Source organism: Chiloscyllium plagiosum, chromosome 21 (assembly GCF_004010195.1).
Source record: "Chiloscyllium plagiosum isolate BGI_BamShark_2017 chromosome 21, ASM401019v2, whole genome shotgun sequence".
NCBI classification, from domain to species: Eukaryota; Metazoa; Chordata; class Chondrichthyes; order Orectolobiformes; family Hemiscylliidae; genus Chiloscyllium; species Chiloscyllium plagiosum.
The window spans coordinates 8,485,782-8,504,942 of NC_057730.1; the positions used below are offsets into that span (position 1 = coordinate 8,485,782).

General features: G+C 42.6%; 1 protein-coding gene across 8 annotated transcripts in view; it reads right to left on the reverse strand.

Annotated features, from left to right (window-relative positions):
- The window catches only part of LOC122560512, a 30,585-nt gene that overhangs the window by 1,271 nt on the left and 10,153 nt on the right, over nt 1-19,161 (reverse strand). For 3 of the 8 annotated variants that reach the window (XM_043711182.1, XM_043711181.1, XM_043711180.1), the window contains exons 1-2: nt 4,903-5,080; nt 3,153-3,478 (exon numbers count right to left, since the gene is read on the reverse strand). In XM_043711182.1, the coding sequence (XP_043567117.1) occupies nt 3,153-3,478; nt 4,903-4,983 (407 nt within the window). In that variant the 5' untranslated portion in view covers nt 4,984-5,080. The other 5 variants (XM_043711185.1, XM_043711183.1, XM_043711184.1 and 2 more) reach the window with 4 other exon arrangements.

The window sequence follows — 19,161 nt, forward strand, 5'->3', positions numbered from 1 at the left end:
GCCCAGTTTATACTTCTTTAAGAACAAATCTTTAGTTTCTGGGATTGGCAGTGGCCAGAAATAGGAGCTTCCCAAAGACCTGGGACAGTAGGTATTAAGGAATAAACCACCGCTTCCTGTGGATTCAGGGCTGCTTCTTTAGTTACCTCATCAGCCAGTAATGTAGCTTTCCATTCTTTAATTAACAATGAATTAATGCATTCATGTTTTAAATTAACCATGAATCAATATGACAGGTCACTGAGAACGTGTGAAGGTATCCTGCCAATTAATATTGATTCAGGCTAGCCCACAATCGATTTATTGTAAATATTAATTATATATCAAATAAATATAAAAATCATTGTCTGTAATTCAGGGTGGAAACGCAACAAATGGCCAAAACATTTTTAAAACTGTAATTGTGCAGTTCTGTTTGTTTACCAATCACTTGTGACTTCTCATTTTGTTACTGTAATTGTTTTGCATGAGCACATTCATTTTTAAGACCCTCACAGATTTCATAGCATCATTTGCAGTTAATTCAATCCCAATTTGGTGGCAGTATTTTGTCATGAGCACAAAACTAATTCTTTGTGCGTCTCATCATAAAATTGTCGCTATAATCCAATTAACTCTTTCGTTCCCGCTGCCTTGGGCTTAAATTTTAAGGATGACCTTGCTGCCCCTGTATCGACTAGGAAAACGATGTCCTCTTTATAAAGTCCCACCTTTAAATTTATCAAGGGTTCCTGGTGGGTCCCCGGGGGCAGGAACTCCTGACACCCCTATTATTCATCAAGGTTCATAAACGGTACTGCCTTTACTTCCTTTTTCAGATCTGGACACTCTCTCTTAAAGTGACCCGTCCTTTCACAGTAATAACATCCCACCTGTGGGGATTTCCACTTCGATCCTTGTTCCTGTTCACAGACCCCTTAACATCTCCTCCCCGACCATTCCGGTTTCTTTCTCCTTTTAGTTTTGTCCCTTTTTTTATTATCTTATTAACCGTGGCTATCATTATTTTTGCCTTTTGTTTCTACTTCTCACGTTACGTTGCCAGATCAATTGCTGACCCGATTTAACCAACTGAACAACCTTAGGGCCACCTAATGGCCATTCTTCATCACCCAATGTCTGATTTAGACCTTGAGAATTTTCTTTAAAAGAAATATTGCAATATTTATTGCTCCCCATAACTTCAAATACTAATTCATCAATTTATGATTGTCTAACTTTAAAGCCTGTTCCTGACTATACATTTTGGAACCTTACTTGTAGATATATATTTATATATTGTAAATTCATTTATTCAGTATTTAATATTTAAAATGTAAAATGCATACAGTTCCCAACTTTAAAATCTACTAAAATTACCCAGTTTTAGTCTCTTAATTTAAATCCAAAATTAGTTTTCTTAAGTAGTCCTGACCAATCATTGCTCAATCACAATGCTATAGGTTGTAAAATAATTGGAGCTGCCTTAAAAGGATTTCTCGATTCAAGTTAAAAAAAAACTTCTAATGCATGAACAATGGCCAAATCCGAGATCATAGATTTTAACCATAGGATTTTTTTACTACAATCTAATGTTGAACTGAAACTTCAACTGTCCTCCATAAATCGCTTTTATGTAAGGACAAAAGAGATTAGTTAGAAACTGATGGTAAGGCAGTCATGACCTGTAAAAAGAACAGGAGTTAACATTTTATTTCATAATCCCTGTAAAATCCTTAACCTTAAAAGGAAATCATGTTAAATTTCCATAATAAAAATCAGATTCAAAACAGTCCTTGATCTCAAGCTCCAGGGAACAAAGCACAAACACTCAATCACCGACAAACAAGTGTGCATTCAAACCGAATCACAAAGGGTTAAACTTTCTACCAGCTGTACAGCTCTTTCCTCTCTCTCTCTCTCTCTCACACACACACACCGTATCTCACAGACACTTTGAGCTTCCCACAACAACACCTCTAGGTGCTCCTCACTCCACCCTTCTATCTTTTGAATGTTTTTTTCTGAATGTCTGGCCATGATTTAGTTACAAAGTGTACCCTCATTAGCCCTTCAGCTCCTAGCCCTTCCGACTTGAAGCATAATCTGATTCCTCCTGACTGTAAGGCTGTTTCTCATTGACATATAAATTCAAATATTTACAAACCCGGTCTTCGTCCGACCCGTACTTTGGCCAGTAGACGGCGGGTTGAAGAATTGATTCCTTAGTCCATACAAAGCAACAATATTTAATCCTTTTTTTCCTATCTTTTTCCCTTGTGCAAGTATTATTTTTCCAATGCCACAACATCCTCCCCAACGGACTTTCTGGAGGGATGTTGTAAGGGACCCCACCTCCATTTCCATTTCCTTTTTTTTTCCTTTTGTTTTCCCGGAGGCTTTTTCCTTAGCCATTGCACTGCCAATATTGAGTTCCTTCGTTAGTCCCTTATTAACTACTAAAACTCAATCCCGGCCACCAAGGCAGTACTTAAAAGTCAATTTTCTTACCTGGGTCTGTGCATAGAGTTGCCTGGCCCCTTTTTGCCGTATTTCCTATCAACCTATTTCACTGTCTGATTCAGATGTCTCTCTTGTGGGATTTGTACCAGTCGCCCAAGGGAACGGACCAAACCGGGACACGAGACCGCTCGTCAATCAGGAACGCAAGTGTCTTCCCAGTGTACAGAGCCAGCCACTCCCCCCAGTGATGGAAGAATATCCCGGACGAAACCCCCAATTGTGAGAAATAAAGCTCACTCACTTCAATAATTTCAGTCCGAGACATTTTCTGAATCAGTAGTGTCATTTATTACGCTCTTGCAAGAGGGGTGCAGTGTCCACTGTCCACAAGGCAGGGACACACACACTGAATTCAACAAGTACACAATATTTATGTAACTAGTTTCTCTTCTCTCCTCCCATTGCTCCTCCCCTGTTTACATCTGTTTCTAATCTAAACCCGGCTGTTCATCTCTGAACTCATCCAGCCTTGTCTGTGACAAAATGTTTATCTCTGGCCTCACAAGGCCGTTTGACCACATCCTGCTGTGGTCCATTGTTAGGTATATCCTCCTTCACCACCATCTGTTTCCCTTACTTGTTATGACCTTATGACCTCATGACTTCTTGATTGTGGTTTGTTCTTGTTACACTGGTGTGAGTTCATTTACCTTGCATAAGTAATTATGATTGCAGAAGTAACACTGCTTGTGCTATATCCCACAGCATGGACAAGTTGGACCGAAGGATCTGTTTCCATGTTGTACATCTCTATGACTCCATGACTGTCGGCAGTCTCCCACCAAACAATGTCAGCTGGTGAACTCGGAGGTACCAGCGGTTCTCCCACCTCATTCTTGCACTTCGCGTATTTACTATGGAGCTGCTGTGTCCTTTTCAAGGGAGCGAAAGATTGTGGGCCACCCTGCTCATCAGAACGAGGTAATCTCATCCCCGGGATCAGCTCATCACTGGCGAAAGTTGCAATCCCATTGATCTGTATATTGGTCAAATAGAGCAAACGAACAAAACAAAGTAACAAAGCGAAGCAAGCCAAGCCAAAAGACAGAGACAGCAGAGAAGCTGAGACAGACAACAAATATCAGGATCCTGGTCAATCTCTCAAGGTGGACGCCACTGAATTAGTTACAAGGTCTGGCGTGGTGTCCTTCCACCCAATCTCGCCAGAGTCTCACAGCTGTAGCTACAAAGGAACCCAGTTCCCTTCTCAAGCTTGTTGGCTTAGAGGAGAAACGGCCACAAACTGCCAGGGAAACACTTTGGAGCAACTCCAAAACTTAATGTCTGTTGCCACAGCCCAACTAGCCTGTGGTTCAAGGTTTACCAAAATAAAGCTCAATCTTTATCAGATGACTAAGGATCACTAACCTAAAACTAGTCACCTCTAGCACCACAGTCTGGTTCATGGCTCAAGGATCACTAAACTAAATCTAGCCTCTGTCGCCACAATCAAATCCCACTCACTCTCGCTTGTGGTTCAAGGTTTACCTGCCCACTGTGGTCACTTTTCCTCTCCCGTTTTGCCGCAATTTCGGCCGACTCAGGGAGGTACTCAACAGGCTAGAGGACAAAATATAACAGGTTCCAGGATACCTCATGAAGTAGAAGTCCTGCTAGCTACACCAACTGTTGGGGATAGAAATAAATTATGCAGTGGGTGACTCGCTCATAGCAGTCCAATTTAGACGTGACATATCTCACACAAGTTTAATCGTGAGCTCACAAGGAGAGTCAAGTTGACCGAATGGTCACAAGTCACTCTGACGAGATACAGAGAGTTGCATGATTATATAATCATTTAACAATTAGCAAACTGTTAATTGCAGGATAATGAGCAAGTTAGGGACCTTGCCCAGTCATTAGCTTCAGTCACGTAATGTCTGGACAGTGTCAGTTAGTAGCTGATAAGCAGGTGTGAGTATACAATAGGTCCTTGCAAAGAGAGGAATGGTCCCATGCAAGGAAAGAATTCGTTTGTCAGGTATCAGTACAGCCGTAAGGCCAACCATCTTAGTTGGGCATGGGAAACACAGGCTTTTAGTAAGCAGGCACTAAGGTGAGATTCAAAATGGTTTTCAGGCTTTTAATATATGACAAAATGGCTGAAAAGAAATCTGACAATTCTCCCACAAATATTCTCTATTGGACTTAAAGAATAAAGTTGTTAATTTTTACTTTAAATAGTGACCTCCGGGATAGTTTTTTGCCTCTCGAATTTTAACAGATTACAGAACGGGGTGAACCTTATCTGTGTTGCTGGTTTAAATTAGCAGAGGGGTTTACACTGAGTCATAATAGTAGTCTTCAAGACAGCACTATTTACTTCCCCAGGTTCCTCAGCATCCATACCTTTCTCAGTAGTAAATAATATGAGAAATATTCAATTAGAACCTCACCTACCTCCTGTGGCTCCACACATAAACGATCTTGTTGATCTTTAAGACGCACTAGTGTCTCCCTAGTTACCCTTTTGCCCTTCATGTACTGTCAATGCCATCCTGTGTCCCCTTTTAGCCCTCCTGATTTCACTTTTGGCACAGAGTTGGTCAATGAGTTGAGCATCATACCCCGTTCTTATGAAGGCGTCCTTGAGTACTTCCAAGCGCCTGTCACGTTCCTGATGAATCACCTGATGAAGGAGCGTCGCTCCGAAAGCTAGTGTGCTTCCAATTAAACCTGTTGAACTATAACCTGGTGTTGTGTGATTTTTAACTTTGTACACCCCAGTCCAACACCGGCATCTCCGAATCATGACGAATAATGTCAGCTGCAGTGAGTCAGTCTGTGATTTTATGATTTGCCGCTAGATGGCGATTTTAGGTCACATTTTGAGATGCAAACTGCTATGCAGTAAGAGGGAATACCGTTAAGTTAAAACTGTCACATGACTGCTCCCAAAAATGTTCAGTTAATTTTCGGTCATTGTGATTAAAATTCAGTCAGCTTCATATGGTCAGGAAGAAGAGATCACATCCAGAGTGGGACACAGGCTGAGTGAATGTACAGGTCTGGGATTTGGAGATGGTGTAGGGATTCGGGTGCAGAGTGGAATTAGGTGCTTTTTCTTTGCAGTCTTTTGACTCAGATTTTAACTTTTCTTTAGACAAGATACACTGAAGCCTAAGTTGGGGACCCGGCGCAAAAAAAAATGATATCAAAGGAGTTCATTGATTGGTGACAGCTATCAATTTGACTATCCTCTATGGTTTGCAGAGGGATGTTGAGTTGCATGGAAAATTATGGAAAGGGTTAAGTGGAGAGGGGAGAGCTCAGCAGAGATTATTAATGAGGCAGAAAGTGTGGAAAAGTTCAGGAATATAGTGCAGGCACAGCAGCTAAAGAGATGACTATGAGGAGGGGTAATCAAGGCAGGACTGAGGGTGTTGTACTCAATGGCACACAGTCTACAAAACAAGGTGAATGAGCTTGTAGTGCAGATTTAAATTAGCAGTGGCTTCACTTGGAGGTCGCCACTGATGATGTTACCTAGCCAGGTAATGAAACGTCTGGATATCAAACCTACAGCTCAGCGAGCAAACCTACACCCTAAACCTCAACCTGAGCTACAAACCTTCACTAACCTTGCAAAAAGCAGGTATGGTTGTGGGTGCAGATATGCCTGCAAAGGGATCCGGGCTGGGAACTAAATATCCACAGACAGGCAGACGAGCAGGATTGACTTGTTGGTAAGGAAAGAAATTAAATTGATAGCAAGAAATGAAATACTCTGGAAAGTGTAGAATCTGTGTGGTAAAATTGAGAAACCACAGAGGAAAATAGACCCTGAAGCGAGTTATGTACATGCTTCCTGGAAGAGTTAGGATTTGGGGCATGTAAGAAAGGCACTACCACAATAGTAATGGGGGATTTCAATGTGTGAGTGGACAGGGAACATCAGGTTGTTGGCAGATCCTTAAAACAGAGAATTTGTGGAATGTCTACAAGATGGCGTTTTTTGGAGCAGCTTGTAGTAGACCCCACTAGAGAACAGTCAGTGATATGTAATGAGGCAAAATTGATTAGGGAGCTTAAGGTGAAGGAACCTTCGGGGCCAATCACAATAATGGCTACACTTCATTGTGCAGTTTGATGGGGGATTTCAATGTATGAATGGACAGGGAACATCAGGTTATGGGCAGATCCTTAAAACAGAGAATTTGTGGAATGTCTACAAGATAGCGTTTTTTGGGGTAACTTGTAGCTAGAGAACAGTCAGTTTTGGATTTGGGGTGATATGTAATGAGGCAAAATTGATTAGGGAGCTTAAGTTGAAGGAACCTTTGGGGACAATGGCCATAATGTGCTACACTTCACCATGCAGCTTGAAGGGGAGAAGAAGGAATCACATGTTACTGTACTACAGGGACAACGGTGTAGCATCTGTGGGAGCAGGGTAATTCCTCAGGTCAATTTGGGAGGCACAGCAGAAATTCATCCCAAGGAAAAAGCATACTAATGGGAGGATGAGGTAACCATGGCTGACAGGGAAATCAGGGGCAGCATAAAGGCAAAATGAAAAGCATTAAACATGGTGAAGATGAGTGGGAAGGTAGAGGACTGAGAAGCCTTTAAATCCCAGCAGAGGAATCTTTAAAAAAACTAAATAATAGGGGAGAAGATGAAATCTGAGGGGAAAGTTTCCTGGTAATACGGAAGAAGATTGCAAAAGTAGAGTTTAGATATATAATAGGTGAGAGAGATGCAAGAGTGAGCATTGCACTGCTGGAAAATGAGGCTGGAGAAGTCACGTTGGGAAAAGAAATGGCAAACAATCTGAAGAGATACTTTATATCAGTTTTCACAGAGGGAGACCCCAGCAGCATAACAACATTTCAAAACAGTCAGGTGCAGATTCTGTTCGCCGAGCTGGGAATTTGTGTTGCAGATGTTTCGTCCCCTGTCTAGGTGACATTCTCAGTGCTTGGGAGCCTCCTGTGAAGCGTTTCTGTGATGTCTCGTCCGGCATTTATAGTGGTTTGTGTCTGCCGCTTCCGGTTGTCAGTTCCAGCTGTCCGCTGCAGTGGCCGATATATTGGGTCCAGGTCGATGTGTTTGTTGATAGAATCTGCGGATGGCTTCCATGCCTCTAGGAATTCCCTGGCTGTTCTCTGTTTGGCTTGTCCTATAATAGTAGTGTTGTCCCAGTCGAACTCATGTTGCTTGTCATCGGCGTGTGTGGCTACTAAGGATAGCTGGTCATGTCGTTTCGTGGCTAGTTGGTGTTCATGGATACGGACCGTTAGCTGTTTTCCTGTTTGTCCTATGTAGTGATTGGGGGTTGGTTCCTTGGGATTTTGTACACTACATTGGTTTTGCTCATGCTGGGTACTGGGTCATTTGTCCTGGTGAGGTGTTGTCTGAGAGTGGCCGTTGGTTTGTGTGCTGTTATGAGTCCTAGTGGTTGCAGTAGTCTGGCTGTCAGTTCAGAAATGTTCTTGATGTATGGTAACGTGGCTAGTCCTTTGGGTTGTGGCATGTCCTCATTCCGTTGTCTTTCCCTTAGGCATCTGTTGATGAAATTTCAGGGGTATCCGTTTTTGGCGAATACATTGTAGAGGTGTTCTTCCTCTTTTTGCAGTTCTGGTGTATTGCAGTGTGTTGTGGCCCTTTTGAACAGTGTCTTGATGCAACTTCTTTTGTGTGTGTTGGGGTGGTTGCTTTCATAGTTCAGGACTTGGTCTGTATGCAGTCTTTGTTGATAGGTTCCCCGTCTTGTTGTCTGTTCTGTATGTCCAGCAGGTTGGCTATTGTTTCTCTGGCTAGGGTTTTGTCGATAGAGATGAACAGTGCCGTTACAACGAATGAGACCATAATTTCTTCCTCGTCTATGTGTATATTTCTGATGATATCCAAGAATTCCTGTGTTGACTGTTTACAGTGTCTAGATCCGCTGATTAGGTGTTTCAGTTTCTGTTGTAGTTTTTTAGCCAGTTTATGTGATGGTGTCCCTGGTAGCGATACGATGGGTCAAAACACTACATAGGACAAACAGGAAGACAGCTAACGATCCGTATCCATGAACACCAACTAGCCATGAAACGACACAACCAGCTATCCTTTTGTAGCCACACATGCGGACGACAAGCTACAAACTGAAATGGCAAACAAACTGAAGAGGTACTTTATATCAGTTTTCACAGAGGGAGACCCAGCAGCATAAAATCATTTCAAAACAGTCAGGCGCAAAGTTAAGTGTGGTGGCCAACAATAGGGAGAAGATATTGGGAAGCTGAAAGGTCTGAAGTTGGATAAATCACCCAGAGCAAAGAAGTGGCAAATGGAATACCGTTTGGGGAAGTGTGAGGATATGTACTTGGGTAGGAAGAATTGAGGTGTAGACTATTTTCTAAATGGGGAAAGACTTTAGAAAACGGAAGCACAAAGTGATTAGGGAATGCCGGTTCAGGATTCTCTTAAGGTTAATGTGTAGTGGGCAGTTAGGAAGGCAAATACAATGGTAGCATTTGTGGGAACGTTTTTCCCTGATAGGGAATGAAAATTCGGGAGGCAGGCAAGATGCAGACGAGTGGAAGCTTATTCCTGCAGAAACAAGTTAAAGCAAGGAGAGGGTCAAAGGATCTTCCCTGAATCTGGCCTCAATGTACGAAATCAATGATTCACTTAATCTTTGGCTCAAATCAGAGGATCGATCAATGACACACCCTAACTTGTTCAGTAAAAAACAGTATTTTTATACATTCTGTATAATATTGATCACACACAATATGGTTACAGCCCTTCCCTCATAATCCACCTGATTAATGATTGGCATTTCTGTCCCCAGCCTTAGGTACTCATGATCTCATGGCTTTTGACAGGTATCATTATCTCGAGACATTGGGATCTTTCTGTGCATCCCGTTCATTTGCATTACAAAATTTATTGCTGTACTCCTTCAGGCCTCTCAGGCTGGCTTGCTCTGAGGAGATGGTTTGAATTCGATTATTTATTGTATCCCATGTGCTGTCTTTATCAAAATCAGTTATTACTCTGATATTCCCCACCATCCTAATTATGCAATGCAAAAGACAGTTAGTTTCGACTAGTTGCTGTCAGACTTGTAATATTGATTTCTGTTAGGAAGTTAGTTAGAAAGTGTAAGGTTAAATGCAGCTTTTCCCACGCTTAGTACTTTGGGCTTTAAGCAATCTATTTTGTTCAGGGGGCAGGATGGTATTTCCTGAAGCTCATTAACTTTCACATTTTTTAAAATGCTTTTATTAAGTGTTGATTTTTTCAATGCTAAAAACTATCCTTATGATTCCCAAGAGAATTTCTAACTAGAATCTATTAGACAATAGACAATAGGTGCAGGGGTAGGCCATTCTGCCCTTCAAGCCTGTTGTGTCAAACGTGCTGCCGTATCCACAGAATGTTTAGGGTGTCATGTCCCACTGGGCATTGGGCAACCCATTAATACCTCCAAATGGGATCAGTCCAGTGATTCTATTGACCTGGTTCCTTATGGTATAGAGAGCCAATGGTACAGCCTCCAGCCATGGCAGCCCAGAGTCTTGTGAGATCTTTGTTAAGGTGGTCTTGAGGGTGCCATTCATCCATTCCACCATACCCGAGGACTGAGATTGGTATGGGAGGTGATAATTCCATGCGCCGCCTAGTGCTTTGCTCACATGCTCAGTAATTGCGGAAGTGAAATGAGTGCCTCTGTCACTGTTAATGCCTCCCAGAATTCCAAATCTAGGAATCATGTCTTTCATGAGACATTTAACCAACATCCTAGCATCATCTTACCTAGTGGGGAAACCTATCCATTTGGAAAACATGTCAACAATGAGTGGCATGGACTTAAAACCTTGTCTGGCTGGCATGTGCACAAAATCCACCTGTAGGTGATTAAAGGGGCAATCAGTGGCTACCCCGGACGGGAGCATGATGGCCTGGAAATGGTTGTTAATGAGCAAGGGTCATCCAGAGGAAGTGATAAAGCCTCTATGTTTCCACAAGGCCCCAAAATCATGGACTACCCCAAACACATATCGGGAATCAGTGTAAACATTAACAGATCATTTGTCAACGAGATCACAGGCTCTGGTAAGGGCAAATAGCTCACCAACTGAGCAGAAGTCCTGTCTGGTAGTGCAGCTGCTTTGAGAGTTTCAGAAGGGGTGCAAACCACACAGCTGGCTGACATGTGGTGACCTGAGGTGTGAAAGGAGGAGCCATCAGTGAAGAGGATCATGTCAGGGTTCTTAAGCGGGGTTTCAGAGAGGTCAGATGTGGAGTAACAACCTCACGGACTGTGTGTGCAGTCGTGATCACCAGCGGGATAGTCATGGACAGGGAACAGGATGGTTGGATTCAGAGCAGGGGCATACTGGAGCATTAAATTAGTTCGCGAGAGTAGGACCTCATAGCCATTTCTCCTAGATACCGTAAAATGTGGTGTTGCTGCTGAACTTAACAGCAAGGAAAATCCCAAATACCATATGCCAGCCCTGATCGGGTTGATGAAATCAGGATACCCACTGGGGGCAGAACCTTCCTCAGGTGCTCACCCAATGACCATCGCTGAGCAACCTTTTCCCGAGGGGACACTGAGAAGGGGAACATGCAGGCCCCAGCATTCCACCTTTGAGACTGGGAACAAGACAGCAAAATCTCCCAAGGACAAATGGCTGGCCCTTGCTTTAACAGTTGAAAAGTGGCCACTGGGGAGTGATATGTCTTTAATGTTACCTCGGAGCTAACATGAGGAATCGACATGCTTGTGACCGAGGAAAAGGAAAATCTACTAATGTACACTATGTCTTTATTGTGCTTTTATATGATCCATGATTTTGGAGTCTTGTGGGAACATTGAAGGTTTTTAGCCCCCAAGGGGCAGCATTTTGGTAATGTTGTTTTGTCCAATCAATCTGGCAGTTATCAAGATGTTCGGCTCATGTCAAGGAAACTGATACTGTTTCCAAAGTAGAGGGCAGGTGGATGTAGCCGCCATGCAGGCAGCCTTACACCCCAAACTTCTGGTCCCATTGGATCCCCAGCAAAACCCAGTTAGACACAGTATAAGGACAAGTATGCCAGACCTGGGTAAGGTGCAGAAATCATAGGGTAAGCCCCTGCTGAAGATCACAAATTATGGCCTCAAGTAGGATACTCCCTCGATACACAAACCAAAATGTGGGTGACCCCTAATGGATGAGTTTGTGTTCCTTCTTTGCTGCGACCTATTTTAGTTGATTATGTATATTTTGTATACAGTTCGACAAGGAGGAAATGGTTTATACTCTATTACAATGGACACTCTGCGGTCTCCAACCACGATGGGAGGGGCCCTTCCAGGTTCTCCCCATCACCCCCACTGCTAATAGGTCACTGTGCACCTCCACCATTGCAAGTTCATCAGACGAGCCCCTTGCAAGGGGGGGATAGATGATGATGAAAGATCTTGCCCTGCTGTATGTTCTTGCCATTGCCAGCATTGGTGCACAAGAAGGGACAGTTTACCTGTATGATCCAGGGCAACCAGAGACTCTATACAATCTATTTCGATGCGTGAACATTACCAAGAATGACTGTTGCAGTGGTCAATTGCATCAACAAGATTAGACAGTCCATTTACAGAACAAGTCTAAGTGGTCTTTACCCTGCAAAGGTGTTGTGTGCCAGTTTGATTTCAGTTGTGCAATGGGCAACCCTGGTAAGCATTGTCCCCATTCAAATAGGTCACGTCGCAACAGAGAAGATGGGGAAATGTTACCTTTCACTAACAATTTGTTTCTCCAAAGTCACAGTCAAATATTTGGCCAGGATGAAGTGGTCTGTTATGCCCTTACTTCAGCAAAAGACTGTCTGACCCCTTTTCCCCTCCCGAATCCCAACGAAGGAGTATGGAACGCTTCTAAAGCATTTACTGGACATAACATGTCATTTGATTATTACTTATCCCCACCTGCTAGCTGCTTATGGACTTCTTCCAATAAGTCCAGGGTAGCTTATCTGAATTTTTACAATGGTAAAGGATGGGGGTGGATTTACATTAATGTGCCCAAGACTATTCCCTGTGCAATGAACAAATGTACCAATTGCCATTGCTCCTCTGCAGGACCTCGCATCTCATGCGGATGGCTTGGGGAAGAGTGTGTCTCTGTTATCGCTGGTATTCAGGCCCTTTGTGGAATGGGTGATAGCACCCACCTTCATTATGAGACCCCTAATGGCACCCACATCTTCCTAATTGCGGGATGGAAGGAATCATTCTGGGACAATAACCCATCTCTTTCTATTGAACAGCTTTCACCCCAAATGCTCAGGACAGTCGTACTTTGTAGCCATGGACTATCCATATGTTCCGGGAAGTCACAAACACAGGCCCGCTTCTTATTGGGAAGCTCCCTCCATCATTTATTCTAAATCTTTTTTCAGCCAAGGCAAAGCAACCAATTTCCTTATCCTTAATGAAATAGGCACTTCCCGTACTGTAGCTGTAGGAACACTCTTTCCGACCATGGTTCCCTGTCCAATTACCGATTTCCCTGTCAAACATTCAGTCTCATCTGAATTCTGCGCAAATTGGAAGAATCCAAAGGCTTCGAGCACCACTAAGGCTCACTCTCTGGGGTATGCATTTCTCAGTATTTTTTTCTGCAGGAAGTATTAGCCATCGAAACTGAAATTCTCTCATTTACACTCTCACCCTCTTGGGTAATGAGATGACTGCTGCCTTAACAGGAGTTAGGGACATGCTTTCAGAATTACGCCTATTTTTTCAACAAACCGGTACTTCGCGACTACATACTCGCCAAAGAAGGTGGAGTTTGTGCCATAGTCAAAGGCAAATGCATCGGGGGTGGGGGGGGGTCACTGGCCTCATCAAGAATATTACCAGGCATGTAGATAACATCAGCCAACTGAGGGCGCGGGATGGGGAGATTGGGGTTTTGGCTCATGGTACAACTGGCTGATAAATATGGCTATGTATGCTGCTATTGTTTTAGTTGGTATTTTGTTGGCATTGCTATTGTTAAGTGTATTATTGCTAAAATACTAACTTCTATTGACAGTTTCGGTTTCACTCAGAAAATGCTTCTTCTCCACTCAAATGAAGATGAGGAGACGCCATTGCCTACCCCTACTTCCTCCCCAGAGGAGGAGTAAGTATGGCAGTCTCTGGCGTCCATTCGATTGGATTGATCTACTTAATACCCTCACAGCCTATGGTGTGGTCATGGAATGATCAAAGGGAGAGATGAGGATCTAAAATCTGGATTTAGCCTGTTGTCAGGAGCAACTAATTAATGTATGCTTTTACGAACTACAAAATGGCTTCTTAATGCAAGTAACATAAAGTAACATAACAAAATGGCTTCTCGAAGTAAATTAACAATTCCGTTTATAATGGCATCTAACTCTGCTGAAAACTGCATTCCTGAACTATTGAAAGAGATTAGCAAACGATGTCCTGTTCATTGTATGAATTAACAAAGTAAGATATGATATTATTAAAGTGTCCTAAATTGACCTTGGAAACCAGGTGTCCCAGAAATAAAGACGCACAAAAGAAGTCAGTTCCTAGGAAATATCATTGGCATAATTTTATGTCTATTTGTCATTTTATTTCATTTTATTGGGTTAATTTTGCAATTAAGGCTGTTCCGTTTGTTAAGAGACCTATAAAAGTTGTCTGTGTTTTAAGCTAAAGTGTGCAGCTTTTTCAGAGTACACAGAGGGGTGCTTAACCCCTGTGTTGCTGGATAACCTATGCCTAGTGTCGTAATAAATTGTGAAATCTTGCTGAACCAGACCGAGCTGCTAGTGTTGATTTGACCGATCGGGGAACGGCGAGGCCCTTCCCGGGGATCCAGATCTTCAGGGGCAGGCAGGCGGGCGATCGGTGAGTCAGATGGAATTGGGTCATGATCCCAACCCCTCGCAGGGGGTGGGGATCATGATGGACTGTTCTGTTTGTTGGAGAAGTGGCGATCCGGAGCCAGACCTGTCTGTGGTATATTTCTCACACATAAACAGTAAACAGTAATCAACTGAAAACAATTCATGGGGATGAGCCTGAAAAAGCTGATGTCGCCTGCACCCATGATTCTGAATAGGAGAGGTCTCTTCAGCTTGCCCAGAATGAAGGATTGCAATCCCAGGATTGATGTCACACAATGTGTTGATAAATGGTTTTGGCGGAAATATTGCCAGCTGATAATTGATTGCATCTTCTTCCTGACAGCTTCAGAACATCATGCTGAGGTTGAATAGGATGTTGGTGAGGCCACATTTGGAGCACTGTGTTCAATTCTGGTAACTCTGCTATAGGAAGAATGTTATTACATTGGAGGGGTTACAGAAAGGATTCACCAGGGTGTTACCAAGACTGAAAAGTTTGAGTTACAAGGAGAGGCTGGGTCAGCTAGAATTTTGTTTCCTGGAGCATAGAAAATTGAGGGATGACTATATAGAGGTTTATAAAATCATGTGTGGCATGACATACCATCAACTGGGATCATAACAATATGGACTATAGATCTCTCAATTCCATATGCTAATTTAATGTGACCTTCCTGTTAATTTCCTATTTCCTGGGACTTCCATGGACTGGAATCCTTTTAAAAAGGCACCAAATGCACTGATTGAGAAATGCCACTGGAATTTCCTAACAAAGGTGAGTTGGCAACGTTTCATTAAACTGACGTGGATTAAACAAAAGACAGTCTGAGCTGAAATTAATAGTTTAATGAATGGACTGGATTCAAGCCAGTCTAGAGATGAAAGACTATGGACAGGTTTTTTTTAGGTTAGATTACTTACAGTGTGGAAACACTCCCTTTAGCCCAACAAGTCCACACCGACCCTCCGAAGAGCAACCCACCCAGAGCCATTCCCCTACATTTTACCTTCACCTAACACTATGGGCAATTTAGCCTGGCCAATTTACCTGACCTGCACATTTTTGGACTGTGGGAGGAAACCGGAGCACCCGGAAGAAACCCACGCAGACACGTGGAGAATGTGCAAACTCCACACAGACAGTTGCCTGAGGGGGGAATTGAACCTGGGTCTCTGGCGCTGTGAGGCAGCAGTGCTAACCACTGTGCCACCCTTATCAAATATGCAAAGCATATATTCAGCAGATGGAATATACAAACCAACTCCCTATTTCAAGGAGATTGTTTTTAGACAGAAGAGATGGGTGTTAGGCAGGAAGGAATTGTTGGAAACAGCTCAAAAGATAACTGCAAATATTTACTGCTGCTAATAGTTAGAGAAGCCAACTAACGAAACATGAACACAAATCTTGGGTCAAGTGATATGTTTCTAACTGATGCAGGAGCAAGAATTGCCAACGATCGTTTTATAGAAATGTTTGCAAACATGAACATTGTGGCCAGCCATACTGCGGCTCAAAGTCTCTTACAGCATGGACTCTGTGAAAGGAATCCCATGTTGATGGATTAGGTGAACTCCTGCTGCAGAACGGAAAAACACTAGAACAGATGTGTACATGCAGCTCAGACTGCACTGTCGCTGCTGGCACGAATAAAACCTTTCCTGATATCTTTCTGGATAGTGGATAGAGCATCAGTAAAGTTTCTGCAGAATGATGCATCATCACTTCTTAAGATAAGCATGCCGAATTTGTAATGTATCGCAGATATACATGATGGAAATAGTGGTTGGACACAGCCTGCACCCATTTGCCAGGAACACAGTTAATCATTGCTCCGATGTTTAGAAGTTCTTGAAGGGTTGTTCATTCACCATTCAAATCCCCTAAATAGCAGCGAGGTAGGCATGTCAAGCTTGTGCCTTCCCTCTGTACTCCATTCCAGACAGTACTGATCAAGGGCATGTCTTTAAAATAGTCAAGCAACTGATTCGAGCCTTCATTAATCCAAAAGTAATTGCCCAGTGAATGAATGAACACCAAGCATGAGATAAGCCCAGTCACCTCCTTAAATCATCACCAGGACAATAGTTAGTTATTTTGTAGTTGTTTCTTTGAAATGAATTATTCTGCAATTGATTCTAGTTAGAAATTCCCTTGGGAATCATAAGGATAGTTTTAGCTTTAAAAAAAATCAACACTTAATAAAAGAATTTTAAAAAGCATTTAGACGTAATTAGCTTCAGGAAATACCATCCTGCCTCCTGAACAAAATAGATTGCTTAAAGCCCAAAGTACTAAGCGTAGGAAAAGCTGTATTTAACCTTACACTTTCTAACTAACTTCCTAACAGAAATCAATATTACAAGTCTGACAGCAACTAGTCAAAACTAACTGTCTTTTGTATTTTTGCATGCACAATTAGGATGGTGGGGAATATCAGAGTAATAACTGAATTTGATAAAAACAGCACACAAGATGCAATAAATAATTGAATTCAAACCATCTCCTCAGAGCAAGCCAGCCTGAGAGGGCTGAAGGAGTACAGCAATAAACTTTGTAATGCAAATGAACAGGATGCATAGAAAGATCCCAATGTCTTGAGATAATAGAGCCTGTCAAAAGCCATGAGATCATGAGGACCTAAGTCTGGACAAAGAAATGCCCATCATTAATTAGGTGTTTTACTGAATTAGGAGTATGGATTATGAGAGAAGGGCTGTAACCATGTTGTGTGTGATCAATATTATACACAAATGTATAAAAATGCTGTTTTTTACTGAACAAATTAGGGTGTGTCATTGATCTATCCTCTGATTTGAGCCAAAGATTAAGCGAATCATTGATTTCGTACATTGAGGCCAGATTCAGGGAAGATCCTTTGACCCTCTCCTTGCTTTAACTGGTTTCTGCAGGAATAAGCTTCCACTCGTCTGCATCTTGCCTGCCTCCCAAATTTTCATTCCCTATCAGAGAAAAACGTTCCCACAAATGCTACCATTGTATTTGCCTTCCTAACTGCCCACTACACATTAACCTTAAGAGAATCCTAAACCGGCATTCCCTAATCACTTTGTGCTTCCGTTTTCTAAAGTCATTCCCCATTTAGAAAATAGTCTACACCTCGATTCTTCCTACCCAAGTACATATCCTCACACTTCCCCAAACGGTATTCCATCTGCCACCTCTTTGCTCTGGGTCATTTATCCAACTTCAGACCTTTCAGCTTCCCAATATCTTCTCCCTATTGTTGGCCACCACACTTAACTCTGCACCTGACTGTTTTGAAATGCTTTTATGCTGCTGGGTCTCCCTCTGTGAAAACTAATATAAAGTACCTCTTCAGATTGTTTGCCATTTCTTTTCCCAACATGACTTCTCCAGCCTCATTTTCCAGCAGTGCAATGCTCACTCTTGCATCTCTCTCACCTTTTATATATCTAAACTCTACTTTTGCAATCTTCTTTCGTATTACCAGGTAACTTTCTCCTCAGATTTCATCTTCTCCCCTATTATTTAGTTTTTTTTAAAGATTTCTCTGCTGGGTTTTAAATGCTTCTCAGTCCTCTACCTTCCCACTCATCTTCACCATGTTTAATGCTTTTCATTTTGCCTTTATGCTGTTCCTGATTTCCCTGTCAGCCATGGTTACCTCATCCTTCCCTTAGTATGCTTCTTCCTTGGGATGAATTTTTGCTGTGCCTCCCAAATTGACCTGAGGAATTACCCTGCTCCCACTGATGCTACACCGTTGTCCCTGTAGTACAGTAACATGTGATTCCATCTTCTCCCCATCAAACTGCACAATGAAGTGTAGCCATTATCGTGATTGGCCCCGAAGGTTCCTTCACCTTAAGCTCCCTAATCAATTTTGTCTCATTACATATTACTGACTGTTCTCTAGTGGGGTCTACTACAAGCTGCTCCAAAAAACGCCATCTTGTAGACATTCCACAAATTCTCTGTTTTAAGGATCTGCCAACAACCTAATGTTCCCTGTCCATTCACACATTGAAATCCCCCATTACTATTGTGGTAGTGCCTTTCTTACATGCCCCAAATCCTAACTCTTCCAGGAGGCTTGTACATAACTCGCATCAGGGTCTATTTTGCTAGTTGCATTCCTTACTAACAAGTCAACCCTGTCTGTCCGCCTGTCCGTGGATATTTAGTTTCCAGCCCAGATCCCTTTGCAGCCACAACATCATACCTGCTAATTTAAATCTGCACTACAAGCTCATTCACCTTGTTTAATAGACTGTGTGCCATTAAGTACAACACCCTCGGTCCTGCTTTGATTACCCCTCCTCATAGTTATCCATTTAACATAGTTATCCATGTGCCTGAACTATATTCCTGAACCTTTCCACACTCTCTGCCCCACTAACCAGGGTTACCTCAGATTACAACAGGATCTTGACCAGATGGACCAATGGGCTGAGAAGTGGCAGATGGAGTTTAATTCAGATAAATGTGAAGTGCTGATTTTGGGAAAGCATATCTTAGCAGGACTTATACACTTAATGGTAAGGTCCTAGGGAATGTTGCTGAACAAAGAGACCTTGGAGTGCAGGTTCATAGCTCCTTGAAAGTGGAGTCACAGGTAGATAGGATAGTGAAGAAGGCTGAAGTTTGGTCAGAGTATTGAGTACAGGAGTTGGGAGGTCATGTTTGACTGTACAGGACATTGGTTAGGCCACTGTTGGAATATTGCATTCAATTCTGGTCTCCTTCCTAACAGAAAGATGTTGTGAAACTTGAAAGGATTCAGAAAAGATTTACAAGAATGTTGCCAGGGTTGGAGGGTT